The 22,081-nt window shown below is 43.2% G+C and overlaps 1 protein-coding gene across 7 annotated transcripts in view; it reads right to left on the reverse strand.

Annotated features, from left to right (window-relative positions):
• tfeb (transcription factor EB) overlaps window positions 1–22,081 on the reverse strand; it is a 129,909-nt gene that overhangs the window by 46,962 nt on the left and 60,866 nt on the right. For 3 of the 7 annotated variants that reach the window (XM_065000809.1, XM_065000802.1, XM_065000803.1), the window contains 4 exons: window positions 5,550–5,654; window positions 4,506–4,673; window positions 1,250–1,348; window positions 943–1,101 (listed from right to left, as the gene is read on the reverse strand). In XM_065000809.1, coding sequence (XP_064856881.1) covers window positions 943–1,101; window positions 1,250–1,348; window positions 4,506–4,673; window positions 5,550–5,579 — 456 coding nt within the window. In that variant the 5' untranslated portion in view covers window positions 5,580–5,654. Of the gene's footprint in view, window positions 1–942; window positions 1,102–1,249; window positions 1,349–4,505; window positions 4,674–5,549; window positions 5,655–10,414; window positions 10,589–13,035; window positions 13,716–22,081 lie in introns of those variants that run through there. The other 4 variants (XM_029676278.2, XM_065000807.1, XM_065000801.1 and 1 more) reach the window with 4 other exon arrangements.

Below are 22,081 nucleotides of genomic sequence, written 5' to 3' on the forward strand. Positions count from 1 at the left end.
TGGTTAAAAAACAAAAATAAAATAAAAATCCACGACTGGTATTACACCCGTCCACCCATTCCAACTCACAATAGGGGTGTGAACGTTTAAATGACATCGAGATCGTTAACGTTTAGATAAAAATCCCTAACCTACATATATATTTTTTTTTACATCACATTTGACAAAAATGATCTAGTTAACACAAAACTACCACTAACAGGCACGATCATCATCATCATCATCAACATCAAGGTTCAAATACAAATTAAACCAATATCTTATGCGAGGTGGATTTGAGCTACACTGGCAGTACAGGTGCACCTGTTGCTGACAACAGTGCGATAAGAGAGAGTGAGAAAATCACTGATTACAGAAATGATTGCAGTTGATTTGCAGCCATCGTCAATGGTAAAGGATGTTGGCTTCAATACCCTAATGGCATATCTAGAATCAGACTTGTTGGACATCTATGAACATTCTGTCATAGATCACTGCAACAATCCATCAAATTGATGAGAAGTGGGACATGAAGTATGTACTGAAAACTGAGAACATGGAGGAGAGGTACACAACGGAGACCCTAAAACAGTATTAATACCATTTTTGCTGAGTGGGTTTAGGACAGCAGTAAGGTTAGCGTCATCTGTTAGTGTTTCCACTAGTTACCACAACCACAATGTTAAAATTGGCTATATCATAGAAATTAATGTAATCTAACATTTTTGGGGGTCTTAATGTAAGGCTAGGATTAGGCATAAGGATAGCGGTGTGGTTCATTTGATGGTTAAGGTTAGAATCACATTTTAAGAAGAACAATTGTAGAAATAGGCAGGCTTTATGACTTTGCAGCTATGGTAACTAGTGACGACCAGTAGGTAGGTATAATCCAGGACTGCGGTAGAATGAACTGCATCTGTGCGCACGTATGAATTGTATATGTGCACGTGTGTGTATAAGTACCTCGTGTACCTCGTTCTCGTGGCTGGAGCCGATGTTGAGCATGGCCATGGGGCTATTGGGGGCGCTGTTTCCTGTGATGAGCTGCTCCGTACGGAGCCGGGGGGAGTGGTGGGGAGGGGGAGGGGAGGGCTGCACCACACCTGTTACTGCATGCACCGTCTGCACAGAGAGGAGGAGAGAGAGAAAGAGTGTGTGTGTGTGTGTGTGTGTGTGTGTGTGTGTGTGTGTTGAAGATAGAGAGAGGAAGGGAAAGAGGCAGACAGACAGACAGAGAAAGAAAGAAAGACAGGCACAGACAGCGAGGTACCTGCTTGGTGGCGTAGGTGGTGGAGAGGTACTCCTTCACCTGTTGTCTCTGGGACTGGCGGATGTGGTAGTCTGTTGGGTTCTCCAAGTGAGTCTGGACCTGAACACACACAGGTAACACAGCATACCAAGGGTTAATCACGCAGTTCACATCAAACTGCTCATCATTTTAGGCATACATTAGTGAATTCTCTTTTAAACATGTCAACAGCTTCATTCAACATTGTGTGCTGGTTGTCCATTGGGTATGACCTACAACAGTAGGCCTATGGTGTTCATGGAACCACAACACTGTTCCTGTAATCCTACAGTAGAGCCCATAGTAAAGCCTATAGTAAGTCCCCAGGCCTGACCAGGGTGTAGGGGTAGTGTAGAGAATAGGTCAGGGGGGCTGTTATGGCTTGGCCTCATTCTTTCACATCAAAGAGCAGAGATCAGCAATTCCTTACGCTCCTACTACTCTAAGAGATGACCCCACACACACACACACACACACTCACGTCAGATTGTATAACACACCACAGGGGTATACTACACTTTGAATTTTTGGGAAAGATAAGCTTAAAATGGGCATGGCCTAATTGACCAAAAACACAGTTTAGCTTTCTTAATTAACCAGAAAATCAATAGCTATTTCTGGTTGCTTATCAAAGTTAGCTGGATAAGTCATTGATCCTGCTTTGTAGTACACCCCTCTAGATTATATCAAAATGGGCCTCTGATATTTTGGTCAGTTGAAGTAGACCTATTTACGGACGTTAATAAGCTACGGTACTGAACGATTAGTGCGTGCCTATTTGTGTGTGTGTGTGTGTCCATGAGTAAGTGTGGGTGTGTTTTTTGACAGTTGAACTGTCAGCTTAAAGAGTGTCAGTGACACGTTGCCATGGGCCCACATGGACTAGACAGTAACAGCAACTATTGACATACCAAATTTCTCACTCTGTCAGAACACATTAACTCCACATGCACTAATTGAAAGGAATGACAAGTAGACTGTCTTCAACCAACACTTGTCAACAGTACAGAGGTGGAGATATAGAGTGGAGCATTGCTCACTACTTGGAAGAAATTCATTTCAACACTGATGCATAGTTTTAAACACCCAGCTTTGCCTCTCCTTACATTTACACACACACTTATACAGTATGAAGCCACTACACAGACAGAAACAGAGAGACAGTGACAGAGAGACAATGACAGAGAGACAGACCCGTATGTACACTCCACACACTCACACAGATAAGAACATTCACAGGTATCTGTGGAATCAGGCAAAATGTCAGCAAACCTTTATCTCCTTGCCTCTGACATACAGTATCTTCCTCTCCTGTCTGTCATCTCTCCACACACACACACACACACACACACACACACCATGATGAAGACTGATTCTCCAGCACCCTACCTTGTTGCTGTTCCACCGCATTTTTATCTTTCTCTCTCTATTTCCCTCTTTTCTTCTCTCCTTTGCTGAATCGACCTCTCTCCAGTACAGTCCAGCTAGCAGCACTGATCCAGTCCTGACCACCTCCACTCCTCCCAGGAGGTGCTCAGTGAGGCTGGCTGGCTGGCTGACCCTCAGCAACACGTGAGTGGATTACCCCTACTCCTAAATCCCCCTCTCTTGCTCTGCCTGAACCTCTCCCCTCTTTCGCTCTCCATTTTTCTATCCCCTAAATCTCCCCATTCTCTATGAACTCATGTACATTTTCTTTTTCACAAATCCCCATTCCCCTTTGTGGCGGCAGGGTAGCCTAGTGGTTAGAGCGTTGGACTAGTAACCGAAAGGTTGCAAGTTCAAATCCCCAGCTGACAAGGTACAAATCTGTCGTTCTGCCCCTGAACAAGGTAGTTAACACACTGTTCCTAGGCCATCATTGAAAATAAGAATTTGTCCTTAACTGACTTGCCTAGTTAAATAAAGGTCAAATTTGTAAAATATAATAATAAATTCTCTTTTTCACATATCCCCTATCTTCCATTTTCCGTTCTCTATCCCATCTCCCCTCTTGGCACAGTGCACTTCTAATGAATTTAAACGTGAATCCTAATTTAAGACTGGCACATGTACCCAAAATGTTTTCCCAAATCTCCTATTGACATCATTGCACAATTTAGGTGAAAGTCAGAGTTATGTGCCTGTATCTCAAGCTAATCAGTAGGTTAGGACCACTACAGTAGACCAGGCCGGGGCTAGGAGAGCTGTATTTGGGTGGGTTGGTGTTTGAGATATGGGTGGGTATTGGGGATGTGGGTGGGTTGGTGTTTGAGATGTGGGTGGGTAGGTGTTTGAGATGTGGGTGGGTAGGTGTTTGAGATGTGGGTGGGTATTGGGGATGTGGGTGGGTATTGGGGATGTGGATGGGTATTGGGGATGTGGGTGGGTATTGGGGATGTGGGTGGGTTGGTGTTTGAGATGTGGGTGGGTAGGTGTTTGAGATGTGGGTGGGTTGGTGTTTGAGATGTGGGTGGGTAGGTGTTTGAGATGTGGGTGGGTAGGTGTTTGAGATGTGGGTGGGTAGGTGTTTGAGATGTGGGTGGGTAGGTTTGGGATGTGGGTGGGTATTGGGGATGTGGGTGGGTGTTTGATCTGCAGCAGCAGCACAGCGCAAACTAAACCTTCCTTAAGTTTTTCCGCCCATACCCTTCCTTCCCTCCCCTTGACCCTTCCTTCCCTCCCCTTGACCCTTCCCTCCCCTTGACCCTTCCTTCCCTCCCCTTGACCCTTCCTTCCCTCCATCCCCTTGACCCTTCCTTCCCTCCATCCCCTTGACCCTTCCTTCCTCCATCCCCTTGACCCTTCCTTCCCTCCCCTTGACCCTTCCTTCCCTCCATCCCCTTGACCCTTCCTTCCCTCCCCTTGACCCTTCCTTCCCTCCCCTTGACCCTTCCTTCCCTCCCCTTGACCCTTCCTTCCCTCCCCCTTGACCCTTCCTTCCCTCCCCCTTGACCCTTCCTTCCCTCCCCTTGACCCTTCCTTCCCTCCCCCTTGACCCTTGACCCTTCCTTCCCTCCCCTTGACCCTTCCTTCCCTCCCCTTGACCCTTCCTTCCCTCCCCTTGACCCTTCCTTCCCTCCCCTTGACCCTTCCTTCCCTCCCCTTGACCCTTCCTTCCCTCCCCTTGACCCTTCCTTCCCTCCCCTTGACCCTTCCTTCCCTCCCCTTGACCCTTCCTCCCTCCACCCTCTGATGTGGGTGTTGATTGAATGTGCACGATCCCAGAGGACAAAAACACATCTACTCTATGTCTTACCTTGAGCACCTCAACAGGAACCTGCATGCTCTGGTAGTGTTGTGGAGCGTTGATGGCAGGGCTGGGAGCAGGGACAGACATACTCTGCTGTTGAATGTACTGCAGCGCCGCATTCTGCTGCTGTTGCCGCTCCCGCTGCTCCTCCTGCTGCAGCTGGTCTCGCATTAGCTGACAATACATACATCAGTCAGTCAGTACATGAATCAGTCCGTCAGTCCATCCGTCCGTCAACACATCCGTCCGTCAATAAACACATCCGTCCGTCCGTCAGTCAACGCATCCACCAACATCAACCAGTCAGTCAGTACATCAGTCAGTCAACACGTCCGCCAGTCAGTCAACACGTCCGCCAGTCAGTCAACACGTCCGCCAGTCAGTCAACACGTCCGCCAGTCAGTCAACACGTCCGCCAGTCAGTCAACACGTCCATCAACACGTCCATCAACACGTCCATCAACATCAGCCAGTCAGTCAACACGCGAGTTGGTACGTCAGTCAGTCGGTACATCAGTCAGGCAACATGCCAGTCAGTCGGTACATCAGTCAGGCAACATGCCAGTCAGTCGGTACGTCAGTCAGGCAACATGCCAGTCAGTCGGTACGTCCGTCAGTACGTCGGTCAGCGCGTCCGTCAGTACGTCGGTCAGCGCAACGCGTCAGTCCGTCAGGCAACGCGTCAGTCCGTCAGGCAACGCGTCAGTCCGTCAGGCAACGCGTCAGTCCGTCAGGCAACGCGTCAGTCCGTCAGGCAACGCGTCAGTCAGTCAGGCAACGCGTCAGTCAGTCAGGCAACGCGTCAGTCAGTCAGGCAACGCGTCAGTCAGTCAGGCAACGCGTCAGTCAGTCAGGCAACGCGTCAGTCAGTCAGGCAACGCGTCAGTCAGTCAGGCAACACGTCAGTCAGTCAGGCAACACGTCAGTCAGTCAGGCAACACGTCAGTCAGTCAGGCAACACGTCAGTCAGTCAGACAACACGTCAGTCAGTCAGGCAACACGTCAGTCAGTCAGGCAACACGTCAATCAATTAGTCCAACATATGTTTACCTGCAGACGCAGCCCTACTCGCGAGGCCATGGCTGGAGGGCGAGGGGGGAGGGGGGGGCGTGCAGACGCAGATGCACCACAGTCCAGCCCGAGAGAGAGAGGAAGCTGAAGGAAAAGAGAAAAAAGGGTGTTAGAATACTATGTTACAAGGTCACACAGGTCCATCCAGTGTAAGGCCTCATGTCTCAGTGGTCATCAACACCACCAACCGAAAATCACCATGTCCTTCTAATCATCTACAGAGGAAAACTAGACTATCAATCACATTCATTGCTAATGGATCAATTAGTGTAATCAACAAAGACATAATCCACTACCATATCCCTCCAGATATGTACCCCTGTCTCTCAACAGCCAGGACAGCTCGAACATACAGTAAATATCTGTACAGTACATCAGTCTGTTTATGCTGTATTAGCCAGTCATATGATGTCTGGCCATCTAATGAATAACATCACTCTAAATGTTTCCATACCAGACAATGCCATACATTCACTGTCTGTTAACAAGGAGCTACCCCAGGGCTTTAAAACAGGGGGGACGAGAGGACAACTGGATCAACAGTCACACACACACCAGACATATATTAGATGTGTTTAGTACCATCTATGGTGTTCACATCATGTAAACATAAACAAGTGACTTTAATAAAAACATGCCACTAGGATGAACGATCTTATTAATTTAGTGAATGACTAGCAAAGTAGCCAGTCTTTCAACATAAGAACATGTCTTTAGGCATATTTAGAGTAGATAAGGGCCCTATTCAATCATATTAATGTTGACTTCAGGATAAGACAAAAACAACATATTTACAGTTTGAAACTAAAAAGGAATCTCAAGTGCAAGTTACTGTTACTGCCTTTTCCTCAATGTGGTTTAGATTGAATAACGCCATGCATAAGGAGGCAGTGGAGAGGTTTGGGGAGAAGGGAGGGGTAGGGTGGAAGAGCATCAGATCAACCCCCACCAGGCCCAAGCCTTGGGCCGAGGAGCGTAACCATGGTTACCATTGGGGAAGTCATGTGGTAGTCATGTGGTCCTGTTGTTGTGTGGTGGTCATGTGAGCAGCCTTTCGAAGGAAACACCCTGAACCTCGCCCACCTCCACACCATTCCTTCCTCCACCTCCCACCCACCTGTCTCTCAATTAGGAAAGCCCCAGAGTTCGCCTTTCAGTAGTGTTAAAACTACTCTTGATCTGGTGTTATTCTACCTTCTGGGACGGTTCCTTTCAGAGAAATCAAAGTTGAGTCAATGTCAATAAAAGTGCAGCCGTGGCCTGATAGTGTGTTTCTATCGTCTCATCCAGATGCACAATAAGAAGCCATGCCAGAGGCACCAACCAATCAAAGCAGACTTCTCATCCTTTCATCAGACACACAGCCCATATATGGGCATAGAGAGAGCGAGAGAGAGAGAAGAGGGGGGGGAGAGAGAGAGGAAAAAAAGCGCATTGTGTGTGAGGTACAATAAGAAGGGCAGCTCCTATTGAGAAGGACTGAGGCCGCCTGTTGTCCGCCGCGTACATTTCAGTGCCTGAGGTGCACACACTGCTCGCTTTGTGCCCACTGGCTGGTCCACACACACACACTTTTGACTCCAAGAGCGGTCTACTACAGCGTGACAGCAAAGCCTCAAACTACACACAGTGAACCAACACTCAACTTAGGAGCAAACTAAAACCACTACTGCTGCTATTAACACTACATGCCCTAATGCTATACCACATTTACTTCTGCAAATACACTATATCAGAAACATGACTTGACCAAGAAGAAAAAAAAACCTTGTCCACCACTACTACTACTACCACCAAAACAAAACACTGACAGGCCCTGTGCTCAAGCATGTTCTTTCCTGCAACTCTAGTCCATCCAATAACTCTAAAAGTACTTGTAAGACAACCCTCACCTCACTGAACATACCCATCCAACACACAGTGTATTTATACACCCTGACGAATGGGGTGATTACATCTCAAAACTCAATCGGCTCGGGTAGGAATGCTTGCCAGAGGGAGACAAGTGCCTCTGTGTCCACTCCAAAGTTTAGCTTAGCATTCGTTTAGCTTAGCATGCTAATCTTTCCTGCACATCTGTGATCTAGCGGAGCTTCATGTTAGCATGCCTCGATGTGCTCTAGCGGGTTAAGGCTTAGCATATTAGCTAGCAAACCTTTATGTGACAGGCTTATTACAATTCTTTGCTTAGCTTAACGCTAATGCATGCCAACACTCAAGGACATACAGTTTAAGTCGGAAAATTACATACACCTTAGCCAAATACATTAAACTCAGTTTATCACAATTCCTGACATTAAATCCTAGTAAGAATTACGTGTCTTAGGTCAGTTAGGATCACCACTTTATTTTAAGAATGTGAAATGTCAGAATAATAGTAGAGAGAATGATTAATTTCAGCTTTTATTTCTTTCATCACATTCCCAGTGGGTCAGAAGTTTACATACACTCAATTAGTATTTGGTAGCATTGCCTACAAAAATGTTTAACTTGGGTCAAACGTTTCAAGTAGCCTTCCACAACCCTCCCACAATAAGTTGGGTGAATATTGGCCCATTCCTCCTTTCAGAGCTGGTGTAACTGTCAGGTTTCTAGGCCTCCTTGCTCGCACATGCTTTTTCAGTTCTGCCCACAAATTTTCTATAGGATTGAGGTCAGAACATTGTGCAAGCCACTCCAATACCTTGACTTTGTTGTCCTTAAGCCATTTTGCCACAACTTTGGAAGTATGCTTGGGGTCATTCTCCAATTGGAAGACCCATTTACGACCAGGCTTTAACTTCCTGACTGATGTCTTGAGATGTTGCTTCAATATATCCACATATTTTTCCTACCTCATGATGACATCTATTTTGTGAAGTGCACCAGTCCCTCCTGCAGCAAAGCACCGCCACAACATGATGCTGCCACCCCCGTGCTTCACGGATGGGATGGTGTTCTTCGGCTTGCAAGCCTCCTCCTTTATCCTCCAAACATAACAATGGTCATTATGGCCAAACAGTTCCATTTTTGTTTCATCAGACCAGAGGACATTTCTCAAAAAGTACAATCTTTGTCCCCATGTGCAGTTGCAAACTGTAGTCTGGCATTTTAATGGCGGTTTTTGAGCAGTGACTTCTTCCTTGCTGAGCGGCCTTTCAGATTATGTCGATATATAACTTGTTTTACTGTGATATAGATACTTTTGTACCTGTTTCCTCCAGCATCTTCACACGGTCCTTTGCTGCTGTTCTGTGATTGATTTGCACTTTTCGCACCAAAGTACGTTCATCTCTAGGAGACTGAACACGTCTCCTTCCTGAGCGGTATGACGGCTGCGTGGTCCCATGGTGTTTATACTTGCGTACTATTGTTTGTACAGATGAACACGGTACCTTCAGGTGTTTGGAAATTGCTCCCAAGGATGAACCAGACTTGTGGGAGGTCTACAATTTTTTTTTCTGAGGTCTTGGCTGATTTCTTTTGATTTTCCCATTATGTCAAGCAAAGAGGCACTGAGTTTGAAGGTAGGCCTTGAAATGCATCCACAGGTACACCTCCAATTGACTCAAATGATGTCAATTAGCCTATCAGAAGCTTCTAAAGCCATGACATAATTTTCTGGAATATTCCAAGCTGTTTAAAAGGCACAGTCAGCTTAGTGCGTGTAAACCTCTGACCCACTAGAATTGTGATACACTGAATTATAAGTGAAATAATTTCTCTGTAAACAATTGTTGGAAAAATTACTTGTGTCATGCACAAAGTAGATATCCTAAACGGCTTGCCAAAACTATAGTATGTTAACAAGGAATTTGTGGAGTGGTTGAAAAACCAGTTAATGACTCCAACCTAAGTGTTTGTAAAACTTCTGATTTTAACTGCATGTTCCGTTCCAAATAGAGCCCTTGCTCCTACCCAAAAGTAAACAATTGGGAACATGATGCGAAACTTTAAGAACTAGCAGAGGGCTGCGCGACATGCTTCAACAGTTCGTGTCTGGCTAAGCTTCCCCACTGGACACCTCCTGAGTCACTTCAGTGCTACCAATGCATTCTTTCACGCTCTCTCAAACACACTCTGCTCACACCGCCATGATGACATTATTGGTTTATTCGGCTCCCTATTTTGCCGAAGTAGCAGCTATTCCAGCTTCCTGGGGTCCACACAAAAACAGATGACACAAAAAGTTACAAAACACTTAGACAAGTTCACACACACACTTTAAATACAACGATATATAACAAATACAACTAAAGAATAGTGTGTGTAGATTGTGAGTGTTATAGTGTGATAGAGTGGGCCTTTGTGTGTGTGTGTGTGTGTAATTTCACAGTCCCTACTTTGCCATGAGCTGTTGTTTTATCCATTTGTTTTATGTAATACTGTGCATTGCCAAAACACTATATAAAGCCACTACATGTAACTGAACAAAGGAGTTTCAATTCAAAGTACTACATTGTTTTTTTATGATCCCTGATAAACTTAATAAAATGAAAATATGAATATTTCCTATGTGTATGAGGGAGTGTGGACAAATAGGTACTTTATCACATATTTTGCAATGTCGGAAAATCCAGTCATTTTAGTCTGAAATTCTCCATGTTATTCAGGACATCACAGGTATTATTATTCAACCAGACCCAGGTCATCTCCTCCTAGGTATTGTTCCTGTGGATACACTCCAATCCTCTCCACTTACTTCTGGCGCTGACAGAGATGGCCATCTCGCTTCGCGTTCCTAGGAAACTATGCAGTATTTCGTTTTTTTTTAGTTATTTCTTACATTGTTACCCCAGGAAATCTTAGGTTTTATTACATACAGTCGGGAGGAACTATTGGATATAAGAGCAACGTCAACTCACCAACATTACGAGCAGGAATAGGACTTTCCCGAAGCGGATCCTTTGTTTGTTCCACCACCCAGGACAATAGATCGGATCCCAGCCGGCAACCCAAAACAACAGCGCCGAAGAAGGGGCAGATGGAGCGGTCTTCTGGTCAGGCTCCGTAGACGGGCACATCGCGCACCACTCCCGAGCATACTACTCGCCAATGTCCAGTCTCTTCACAACAAGGTAGACGAAATCCGAGCAAGGGTTGTCTTCCAGAGAGACAGAGATTGTAACGTTCTTTGTTTCATGGAAACATGGCTCACTCGGGATACGTCAGAGTCGGTAGAGCCACCTGGTTTCTTCACGCATCGCGCCGACAGAAACAAACATCTCTCTGGTAAGAAGGGTGGGGGCGTATGCCTTATGATTAACGAGACGTGGTGTGATCATAACAACATACAGGAACTCAAGTCCTTTTGTTCACCTGACCTAGAATTCCTTACAGTCAAATGCCGACCGCATTATCTACCAAGAGAATTCTCTTCGATCATAATCACAGTCGTGTATATCCCCCCCAAGCAGACACATCGATGGCCCTGAAAGGACTTCATCTGACTATGTAAACTGGAAACCACATATCCTAAGGCTGCATTTATTGTAGCTGGGGATTTTAACAAGGCTAATCTGAAAACAAGGCTCCCTAAATTTTCTCAGCATATCGAATATGCGACCCGGGCTGGCAAAACCCTGGATCATTGTTATTCTAACTTACGCAATGCATAAAAAGCCCTCCCCCACCCTCCTTTCAGAAAATCTGATAACGAATCCATTTTGTTGCTCCCAGCCTATAGATAGAAACTAAAACAGGAAGCGCCCGTGCTCAGATCTGTTCAACGCTGGTCCGACCAATCGGATTCCACGCTTCAAGATTGCTTCGATAACATGGACTGTTCCGTATAGCGTTTTATTTTACCTTTATTTAACTAGGCAAGTCAGTTAAGAACAAATTCTTATTTTCAATAACGGCCTAGGAACAGTGGGTTAACTGCCTGTTCAGGGGCAGAATGACAGATTTGTACCTTGTCAGCTCGGGGATTTGATCTTGCAACCTTTCGGCTGCTAGTCCAACGCTCTAACCACTAGGCTACCCTGCCGCCCCAGTTCATTAGCAAGTGCATCGGTGATGTTGTAACCACAGCGTCTATTAAAACATTCCCCAACCAGAAACCGTGGATGGGTGGCAGCATTCCTCGCAAAACTGAAAGCGCGAACCACTGCTTTTAATCAGGGCAAGGTGACCGGAAACATGACCAAATACAAAGAGTGTAGCTATTCCCTCCGCAAGGCGATCAAACAAGCTAAGCGTCAGTATAGAGACAAAGTAGGGTCGCAATTCAATGGCTCAGACACGAGAGGTATGTGGCAGGGTCTACAGTCAATCACGGACTACAAAAGGAAAACCAGCCGCGTCGCAGACCACGATGTCTTGCTCCCAGACAAACTAAACAACTTATTTGCTCGCTTTGAGGACAATACAGTGCCACTGACACGGCCCGCTACCAAAACTTGCGGGCTCTCCTTCACTGCAGGCAACGTTAGGTTAGATATTACTGCATGGTCGGAACTAGAAGCACAAGTAGTTCGCTACACTCGCATTAACATCTACTAATCATGTGTATGTGACAAATAAAATTTGATTTTAAATTGATAGATCATCTTTAAGCAGCAGCAAGGAAATGTAACAAAATGCTGGAAAAATGAACATGCACCCTCCAAAGATGTGTGGTTTGGTCTATGCGAGGAACTTGCTGACGTGGAGAGAATTACTTCAATCTTGTAACAGACAGCATAGGTATGAAAGTGTTTGGTCAGAGTTTGACATATCGTATGTGTCTTATTCTGTAATTCATGGGATTTTTGTTTATCTGTTGTTTTGAGTGGCTTAATCAAAATTGTATACTTATTCAAACTCTTGAAATAGTTGCTCTATACAGCCAAAATGTACCCTTAACATGTGACTAACTACGCTCCTTAGTAAAGACAGTAAAGATAAGTAGTGTATGCATGGTACATGTTCTTTATGTGATCGTTAATAAAAATGTCTGTTTAAAAATACTGTGCATTCCCGTGAATTTGTTTTGGACATGGAGGCTGTGAAGAGACCCCTGGTGGCATGTCTTGTGGGGTATGTATGGGTGTCTGAGCTGTATGTTATCTGATTATGCAGACAATCTGGAATTTTCATCACAGTAATAGTTCTCAAAAACTAGAAGGGAATCAGTTCATCTCTCGTAAACCCTCAACCAGGAAAAGCTGGCATGCATGTTCTTGATGTTAGTTCTGTGTGTGAAGTTGAGGGAAAGATGTGCTGTTCTGTTTTGAGCCAGCTGCATCCATCTTTACTGTCTAGTAATATGTTCAAGTGCAGCAATCAAGGCGGGACAAGACCAGAGCCTGAACAACTAGTACAGTTGATTTGTGTAAAAACACACTCATAGGGCCCTACACACCAACACTCACTCCATCATTTGCTCACTCACTCACACACACACACACACACACCTTTACACTGACGACACACACGCACATACATGCTGCTGCTACTACTCTGTTTATCATACACCATATATCCGGATAACTAGTCACCTTACCCACCACTATCACTCCAGTATCACTCCAGTATCACTCCAGTATCACTCCAGTATCACTCCAGCATCACTCCAGCATCCAGTCCAATATCCCTGCATATTGTAGAGAGCTCCAAAGTCCTTGGCGTCCATATCACTAACAAACTATTATGGTCCAAACACACCAAGTACAGTCGTGAAGAGGGCATGGGCATGGGTCCTCAGATCCTGAAAAAGTTCTACAGCTGCACCATCGACTGGTTGCATCACCGCTTGGTATGGCAACTGCTCGGCACGCCGCTGCTACTCGCCGTTTATGATCTACAGTTGTAGCCAAAAGTTCTGAGAATGATACAAATACTAATTTTCAAAGTCTGCTGCCTCAGTTTGCATGATGGCAATTTGCATATACTCCAGAATGTTATGAAGAGTGATCAGATTAATTGCAATTCATTGCAAAGTCCCTCTTTGCCATGCAAATGAACTGAATCCCCCAAAAACATGTCCACTGCATTACAGCCCTGCCACAAAAGGACCAGCTGACATCATGTCAGTGATTCTCTCGTTAACACAAGTGTGAGTGTTGACGAGGACAAGGCTGGAGTTCACTCTGTCATGCTGATTGAGTTCAAATAACAGACTGGAAGCTTCAAAAGGAGGGTGGTGCTTGGAATCATTGTTCTTCCTCTGTCAACCATGGTTACCTGCAAGGAAACAAGTGTCATCATCATTGCTTTGCTCAAAAAGGGCTTCACAGGCAAGGATATTGCTGCCAGTAACATTGCACCTAAATCAACCATTTTTCAAATCATCAAGAACTTCAAGGAGAGTGGTTCAATTGTTGTGAAGAAGGCTTCAGGGCGCCCAAGAAAGTCCAGCAAGCGGCAGGACCATCGCCTGCAGTTGTTTCAGCTGCGGGATCGGGGCACCACTAGTACAGAGGTTGCTCAGGAATGGCAGCAGGCAGGTGTGAGTGCATCTGCACTAGAGGTCGACGATTAATCGGAAGGGACGATTTTAAGTTTTCATAACAATCGGAAATCGGTACTTTTGGGCGGCGATTTGCCGATTATTATTTTTTATACCTTTATTTACCTAGGCAAGTCAGTTAAGAACACATTCTTATTTTCAATGACTGCCTAGGAACGGTGGGTTAACCTCTTAAGACTCTAGGGGCAGTATTTCATTTTTGGATAAAAAGACGTGCCCGTTTTAAGCGCAATATTTTGTCACGAAAAGATGCTCGAATATGCTTGGAATTGATAGTTTTGGAAAGAAGACAGTCTTACGTTTCCAGAAATGCAAAGATTTTCACTGTGAGTCCCTTAGAACAAATGCTTCGGGCAAAACCAAGATGTATGACCGACCAGGAAATGCATAGGATTTCTGAGGCTACGTTTTCCATGATCGCCTTATATGGCTGTGAATGCGACAGGAATGAACGGACACTTTATCTTGTTTCCCCAAGGTCTCTGCAGCATTGTGACGTATTTGTAGGCATATCATTGGAAGATTGACCATAATGGACTACATTTACCAGGTGTCCCGCTTGGTGTCTGCGTGGCAATTGGTGCGCAAAAGTCAGGTCCCGGTATTTTTCCATTCAAATCTCAGAACAAACCAGGCTACAAGGACGGTGCTTTCAATGGAGAGAAATATGACAAACCACCTTCAGGATTGATTCAAACAACGTTTTCTATGTTTCAGTCGATATTATGGAGTTAATTCGGAAAAAAGTTCGACATGTAGGTGACTGAATTTTCGGTTAGTTTCGGTAGCCAAATGCATAGTAACAAAAGGGAATGATGTGTCCTACACAAGAATCTTTCAGGAAAAACTGGACATCTGCTATGTAACTGAGAGTCTCCTCATTGAAACATCTGAAGTTCTTCAAAGGTAAATTATTTTATTTGATTCCTTGGCTGGTTTTTGTGAATATGTTGCGTGCTAAATGCTAACGCTAATGCTAAGCTAGCTATCACCACTCTTACACAAATTAGTGATTTTCTCTGGTTCTAAAGCATATTTTGAAAATCTGAGACGACAGGATTGTTGAGAAAAGGATAAGCTTGAGAACAGGCATATTTATTTCATTTCATTTGCGATTTTTAGAAATCGCTAACGTTGCGTTATGCTAATGAGCTTGAGGCTGTAGTTACGCTACCGCATACGGGTTTGGTCGGACTATGAGGTTAACAGCCTTGTTCAGGGGCAGAACGACAGATTTTCACCTTGTCAGCTCGGGGGATCCAATCTTGCAACCTTACAGTTAACTAGTCCACCGCAATAACAACCTGCCTCTCTCTCATTGCACTCCACAAGGAGATTGCCTGTTACGCGAATGCAGTAAGCCAAGGTAAGTTGCTAGTTAGCATTAAACTTATCTTAGAAAAAACAATCAATCATAATTACTAGTTAACGACACATTGTTGATGATATTACTAGATATTATCTAGCGTGTCCTGCGTTGCATATAATCTGACTGAGCATACAAGCATACAAGTATCTGACTGAGCGGTGGTAGGCAGAAGCAGGCGCGTAAACATTCATTCAAACAGCACTTTCGTGCGTTTTGATAGCAGCTCTTCGCTGTGCGCTCTTAGCTAGTTAGCGCGCACTAACTAGAGGGACGGAAGCTATACTGTTTCACTGGCAATACTAAAGTGCCTATAAGAACATCCAATAGTCAAAGGTTAATGAAATGCAAATGGTATAGAGGGAAATAGTCATATAATTCTTATAATAACTACAACCTAAAACTTCTTACCTGGGAATATTGAAGACTCATGTTTAAAGGAACCACCAGCTTTCAAATGTTCTCATGTTCTGAGCTAGGAACTGAAACGTTAGCTTTCTTACACAGCACATATTGCACTTTTACTTTCTTCTCCAACACTTTGTTTTGCATTATTTAAACCAAATTACAAGTTGAACATGTTTCATTATTTACTTGAGGCTAAATTGATTTTATTGATGTATTATATTAAGGTAAAATAAGTGTTCATTCAGTATTGTTGTAATTGTCATTATTATATATATATACACACACACACACACACACACACACACACACACACATATATATTTTTTTATATATATTTTTTAATATTTTTATTTATTTATATATTTATTTTATCGGCCGATTAATCGGAATCGGCCTTTTTTGGTCCTCCAATAATCGGTATCGGCGTTGAAAAATCATAAAATCGGTCGACCTCTAATCTGCACACAAAGTGAGGCAAAGACTTTTGGAGGATGGCCTGGTGTCAAGAAGGGCAGCAAAGAAGCCACTCCTCTCCAGGAAAAACATCAGGGACAAACTGATATTCTGCAAAAGGTACAGGGATTGGACTGCCGAGGACAGGGGTAAAGTCATTTTCTCTGATGAATGTTTGGGGCACCCGGAAAAAAGCTTGTGCGGAGAAAACAAGGTGAGCGTCAGTCCTGTGTCATGCAAACAGTAAAGCATCCTGAGACCATTCATGTGTGGGGTTGCTCCCCAGCCAAGGGAGTGGGCTCACTCACAATTTTGCCTAAGAACACAGCCTTGAATAAAGAATGGTACCAACACATCCTGAGAGAGCAACTTCTCCCAACCATCCAGGAACAGTTTGGTGACGAACAATGCCTTTTCCAGCATGATGGAGCACCTTGCCATAAGGCAAAAGTGATAACTAAGTTGCTCAGGGAACAAAACATCAATATTTTGGGTCCATGGCCAGGAAACTCCCCAGCCTTAATCCCATTGAGAACTTGTGGTCAATCCTCAAGAGGCGGGTGGATAAACAAAAACCCACAAATTCATACAAACTCAAAGCATTGATTATGCAAGAATGGGCTGCCATCAGTCAGGATGTGGCCCCGAAGTTAATTGACAGCATGCCAGGGCAGATTGCAGAGGTCTTGAAAAAGAAGGGTCAACACTGCAAATACGGACTCTTTGCATCAACTTAATGTAATTGTCAATAAAAGCCGTTATGAAACGCTTGTAATTATACTTCAGTATTCCATAGTAACATCTGACAAAAATTAATATTTGTGTCATTCTCAAAACTTTTGTCCACGACTGTATGGATATTCACTTTACCCCTACCTACAGTACATGTTACCTTGATTACCTCAACTAATCTGTATCCCTGCACATTGACTTGGTAGCGATAAACCCTGAATACATTTTTTAAAGCAAATATTTTCTTACTTAAAAAAAAATGATGCATTTTTGGTTAAGGGCTTGTAGGTAAGTAAGCATTTGACAGTATTGTAGTATTTGGCACGTGACAAATAACACTTAAATTAATATTGTAAATATGGTACTGGAACTGACTGACCCTGTATATAATCAAATCAAATGCGCCAAAAAACAACAGGTGTAGACCTTACTGTTAAATGCTTAACCAACGATGCAGTTAAGAAAATAGAGTTAAGAAAATATTTACTAAATAAAATAGAGTAAAGAAAATGACAAAAATAAAGTAACAAAATTACAATAATGAGGCTATACAGTGCAGTCGGAAATATTTTTTCCACATTTTGTTACATTACAGCCTTATTCTAAAATGGATTAAATAATGTTTCCTCAGCAATCTACACACAATATCCCATAATGAGAAAGCGAACAGTTTCAAAAAAAGTTTTTGCAGAATTTATTAAAAACAAAAAACAGAAATACCTTCTTTAATAAGTATTTCAGCCGCTTTAATATGAAACTCTAAATTGAGCTCAGGTGCATCCTGTTTTCATTGATCATCTTTGAGATGTTTGTTTTTTTCAACTTGATTGGAGACCACCTGTGGTATATTCAATTGATTGGACATGATTTGGAAAGGCACACACACCTGTCTATATAAATGTAGCACAGTTGACAGTGCATGTCAGAGCAAAAACCAAGCCATGAGGTCGAAGGAATTGTCCGTAGAGCTCCGAAACAGGATTGTGTCGAGGCACATATCTGGGAAAGGGTACCAAAACATTTCTACAACATTGAAGGTCCCCAAGAACACAGTGGCCTCCATCATTCTTAAATGGAAGAAGTTTGGAACCACCAAGACCAGAGCTGGCCGTCCGGCCAAACTGAGCAATCTGGGGAGAAGGGCCTTGGTCAGGGAGGTGACCAAGAACCTGATGGTCACTGACAGAGCTCTTGAGTTCGTCTGTGGAGATTGGAGAACCTTCCAGAAGGGCAACCATCTCTGCAGCACTCCACCTTTTACTTCCAATTTTTTCAACGTCAACAGTGAAGAGGCGACTCTGGGATGCTGGCCTTCTAGGCAGTTGCAAAGAAAAAGCCATATCTCAGACTGGCCAATAAAAAAAAAAGATTAAGATAGGCAAAAGAACAGACACTGGACAGAGGAACTTTGCCTAGAAGGTCAGCACCCCGGAGAAGACTCTTCCCTGTTGACGTTGAGACTGGTGTTTTGCAAGTACTATTTATTGAAGCTGCCAGTTGAGGACTTGAGGTATCTTAGGGATAGGCGTGCCGTCAACGGGACAGCTGTAAATTATGCAGCACCTTTTCACGATCGCAGATTTTAGAGAAGCAACAAATGTCGGTACATAAGTGTCTAATATAGTCTGAAAGCTTAAATTATTTTTAGTATATCTGCACTGCCCAATTTACAGTAGCTATTACTGTGATAAAATGCCATGCCATTGTTTGATAGCTCCTAACAAAACATTTCACTGCGATAGGTTTTATAAATTCACCTCTGGAGGTGAAATGTGTGCTTACATTCTGAAATCTTGCTCCGATTTATCATCCAAAGGGTCCCAGGGATAACATGTGTTGTTTATTTAGATAAAAACCTTTTTCATATCCTTAAAAAAGGTCCATATAGCATGCAATTTTTTTATTTCCACTCATTCAATTTGCAAAGAAAGGAATCTCTAAAAATCTAACCATAAACGTTGTTTCAACCAGTCAAATCATGTTCGTATTTATTCCTCAGAGATCCTAGAACGTAACCAGACTTCACTATATCATTAGGGGTGTAGTATATCCTATAGGACACCAAATTTGGTCAGAGAGCGACGCCTTCATTGCACGCCGAAGACGCGGGCGGTCTTCACTTGATCGACTAACTCTGACGAATAAGCACCAATCGGGATCAAACAAAGCTAGCTAGATAACCAATGGGCTGGGCTTTACGGAGGTATCAGGAAACCCTGTATCTGTCGCAAAATGTAGCTGCTAACCTTGTGCGACAGCAAGCCTTTTCCTTTTGGACAAAAATGATAAGAATATGGCGAATTACGAAAACTGTGTTTTGAAAATGTTGAACTTATGTGGCTACTAATACTGGACAAGCTAAATCAAAATCCAAGTATACAGACTTGACCATATTCTTGCAGGAAAATGTAATGTGAATGTAAATGTCTCCTTCACGATTTGCCCAAATGTACCTAGGTGACGTCACACTAAATGTCATGTAGCTCGCTCATACCTCAAGTTATTCGTCAAACTTTGCACATACACTGCCAGAGTGTCTGGCTAGATGTGGGACCTGTGGTAGAAAAAAGAAAACGGTTGTTTTTTCTTTGTATTTTCTATTACCAGATCTATTGTGTTATATTCTCCTGCATTCAATTCACATTTCCACAACCTTCAAAGTGTTTCCTTTCAAATGCTACCAAGAATATGCATATCCTTGCTACAGGCAGTTAGATTTGGGCACACTCCATCACTCAGACATAATTTACAAACAAATAATTTGTTTAGTGAGTCGGCCAGATCAGAGGCAGTAGGGATGTTTTCTTGATAAGTGTGTGAATTGGATTTTCCTGTCAAAATGTAACGAGTACTTTTGGGTGTCAGGGAAAATGTATGCAGTAAAAAGTACATGATTTTCTTTCGGAATATAGTGAAGTAAAAGTTGCCAAAAATATAAATAGTAAAGTAAAGTACAGATACCCCCCCATACTTAAGAATTACTTTAAAAATACTTTAACTTTACACCACTGCATTCACTAAACCCTAAACCTCAACTAAATATTGTAAATTGCCTGGAGTAACCCTGGATGTGGCAATTGCTTGGAGTAACCCTGGATTGTAAACTGTCATGGTCAAAACATACTGATACAACAGTAGCTAGGATGGCGAGAAGTCTGCCCATAATAAAGCGCTGCTCTGCCTTTAACAACACTATCAACAAGGCAGGTCCTACAGGCCCTAGTTTTGTTTGCACCTGGACTACTGTTCAGTCGTGTGGTCAGGTGCCACAAAGAGGGACAGGAAAATTACAATTGGCTGAGAACAGGGCAGCACGGCTGTTAGGGAGCTAACAATGATTTGCATGTCAATCTCTCATGGCTCAAAGTGGAGGAGAGTGATTTCACTATTTTTATGTTTGGAAAAATAACGTTCCCAAAGTAAACTGCCTATTTCTCAGGACCAGATGCTAGAATATGCATATAATTGGCGGATTAGGATAGAAAACTCTCCTATGCATGCCTATCCTCCATTTAAAAGGGATATCAACCAGATTCCTTTTTCTCTGGCTTCGCTAAGGTGTCAACAGTCCTTAGACATAGTTTCAGGCTTTTATTTAGAAAAATGAGCATGAAAGATCACATCGCATAAGTGGATAGGTGGGGGCTCTCAGAGTGAGTTTTTGCGCTACAGAGTAAAGCCATCATTGTAGGTTTTTCAATAACAGCGGGAGGAACACACTCGGTTGATATATTATCAAATATATATTTTAAAAACTACCTGAGGAATGATTATAAAAAACATTTGACATGTTTCTGTGGACATTATGAAGACTATTTGGAATTTCCGTCTGCGTTGTCGTGACCGCTCTTTCCTGTGGATTTCTGAACATAACGCGACAAACAAACGTCGGTATTTTGGGTATAAAAATAACATTTGTTGTGTAACTGGGAGTCTCGTGAGTGAAAACATCCAAAGATCAAACAGTTAATTTGATTGCTTTTCTGATTTTCATGACCAAGCTTCCTGATGCTAAGTGTACATGATGTTATGCTATGCTAGGCTATCGATAAACTTACAAACGCTTGGATTGCTTTCGCTGTAAAGCATCATTTCAAAATCTGAGATGACAGGTGGATTAACAAAAGGTTCAGCTGTGTTTTGCAATATTGCACTTGTGATTTCATGAATATGAATCTTTTTTTGTAATATTATTTGACTGTTGAGCTATGCTATTCAGCGGTTGCTGACGAAAATGATCCCGCGACAGGGATGGGTAGTGTCAAGAAGTTTTAAACTACTAACACACATGCATACCCCACAAGACATACCAGCAGAAGTCTCTTCACAATCCTAAAGTCCAGAATAGACTATGGGAAACGCACAGTGCTATATTAGAGCCATGACTACATAGAACTCTATTCCACATCAGGTAACTGACGCAAGCATTAGAATCAGATTTTAAAAAACAACACCTTATTGAACAGCGGGGACTGTGAAGACAAAGGTACAGAAACACATGCATACAAGCACACATACATGATAATATTGTTGTATTATACATTTTGTATTGTAGATACAGTGGGGCAAAAAAGTATTTAGTCAGCCACCAATTGTGCAAGTTCTCCCACTTAAAAAGATGAGAGGCCTGTGATTTTCATCATAGGTACACTTCAACTATGACAGACAAAATGAAAAAAAAAATCCAGAAAATCACATTGTAGGATTTTTAATGAATTGATTTGCAAATTATGGTGGAAAATAAGTATTTGGTCAAGAACAAAAGTTTCTCAATACTTTGTTATATACCCTTTGTTGGCAATGACAGAGGTCAAACATTTTCTGTAAGTCTTCACAAGGTTTTCACACACTGTTGCTGTTATTTTGGCCCATTCCTCCATGCAGATCTCCTCTAGAGCAGTGATATTTTGGGGCTGTTGCTGGGCAACACGTACTTTCAACTCCCTCCAAAATATTCTATGGGGTTGAGATCTGGAGACTGGCTAGGCCACTCCAGGACCTTGAAATGCTTCTTAAGAAGCCACTCCTTTGTTGCCCGGGCGGTGTGTTTGGGATCATTGTCATGCTAAAAGACCCAGCCATGTTTCATCTTCAATGCCCTTGCTGATGGAAGGAGGTTTT

The sequence above is a fragment of the Oncorhynchus nerka genome, linkage group LG2, assembly GCF_034236695.1.
Source record: "Oncorhynchus nerka isolate Pitt River linkage group LG2, Oner_Uvic_2.0, whole genome shotgun sequence".
NCBI lineage: Eukaryota > Metazoa > Chordata > Actinopteri > Salmoniformes > Salmonidae > Oncorhynchus > Oncorhynchus nerka.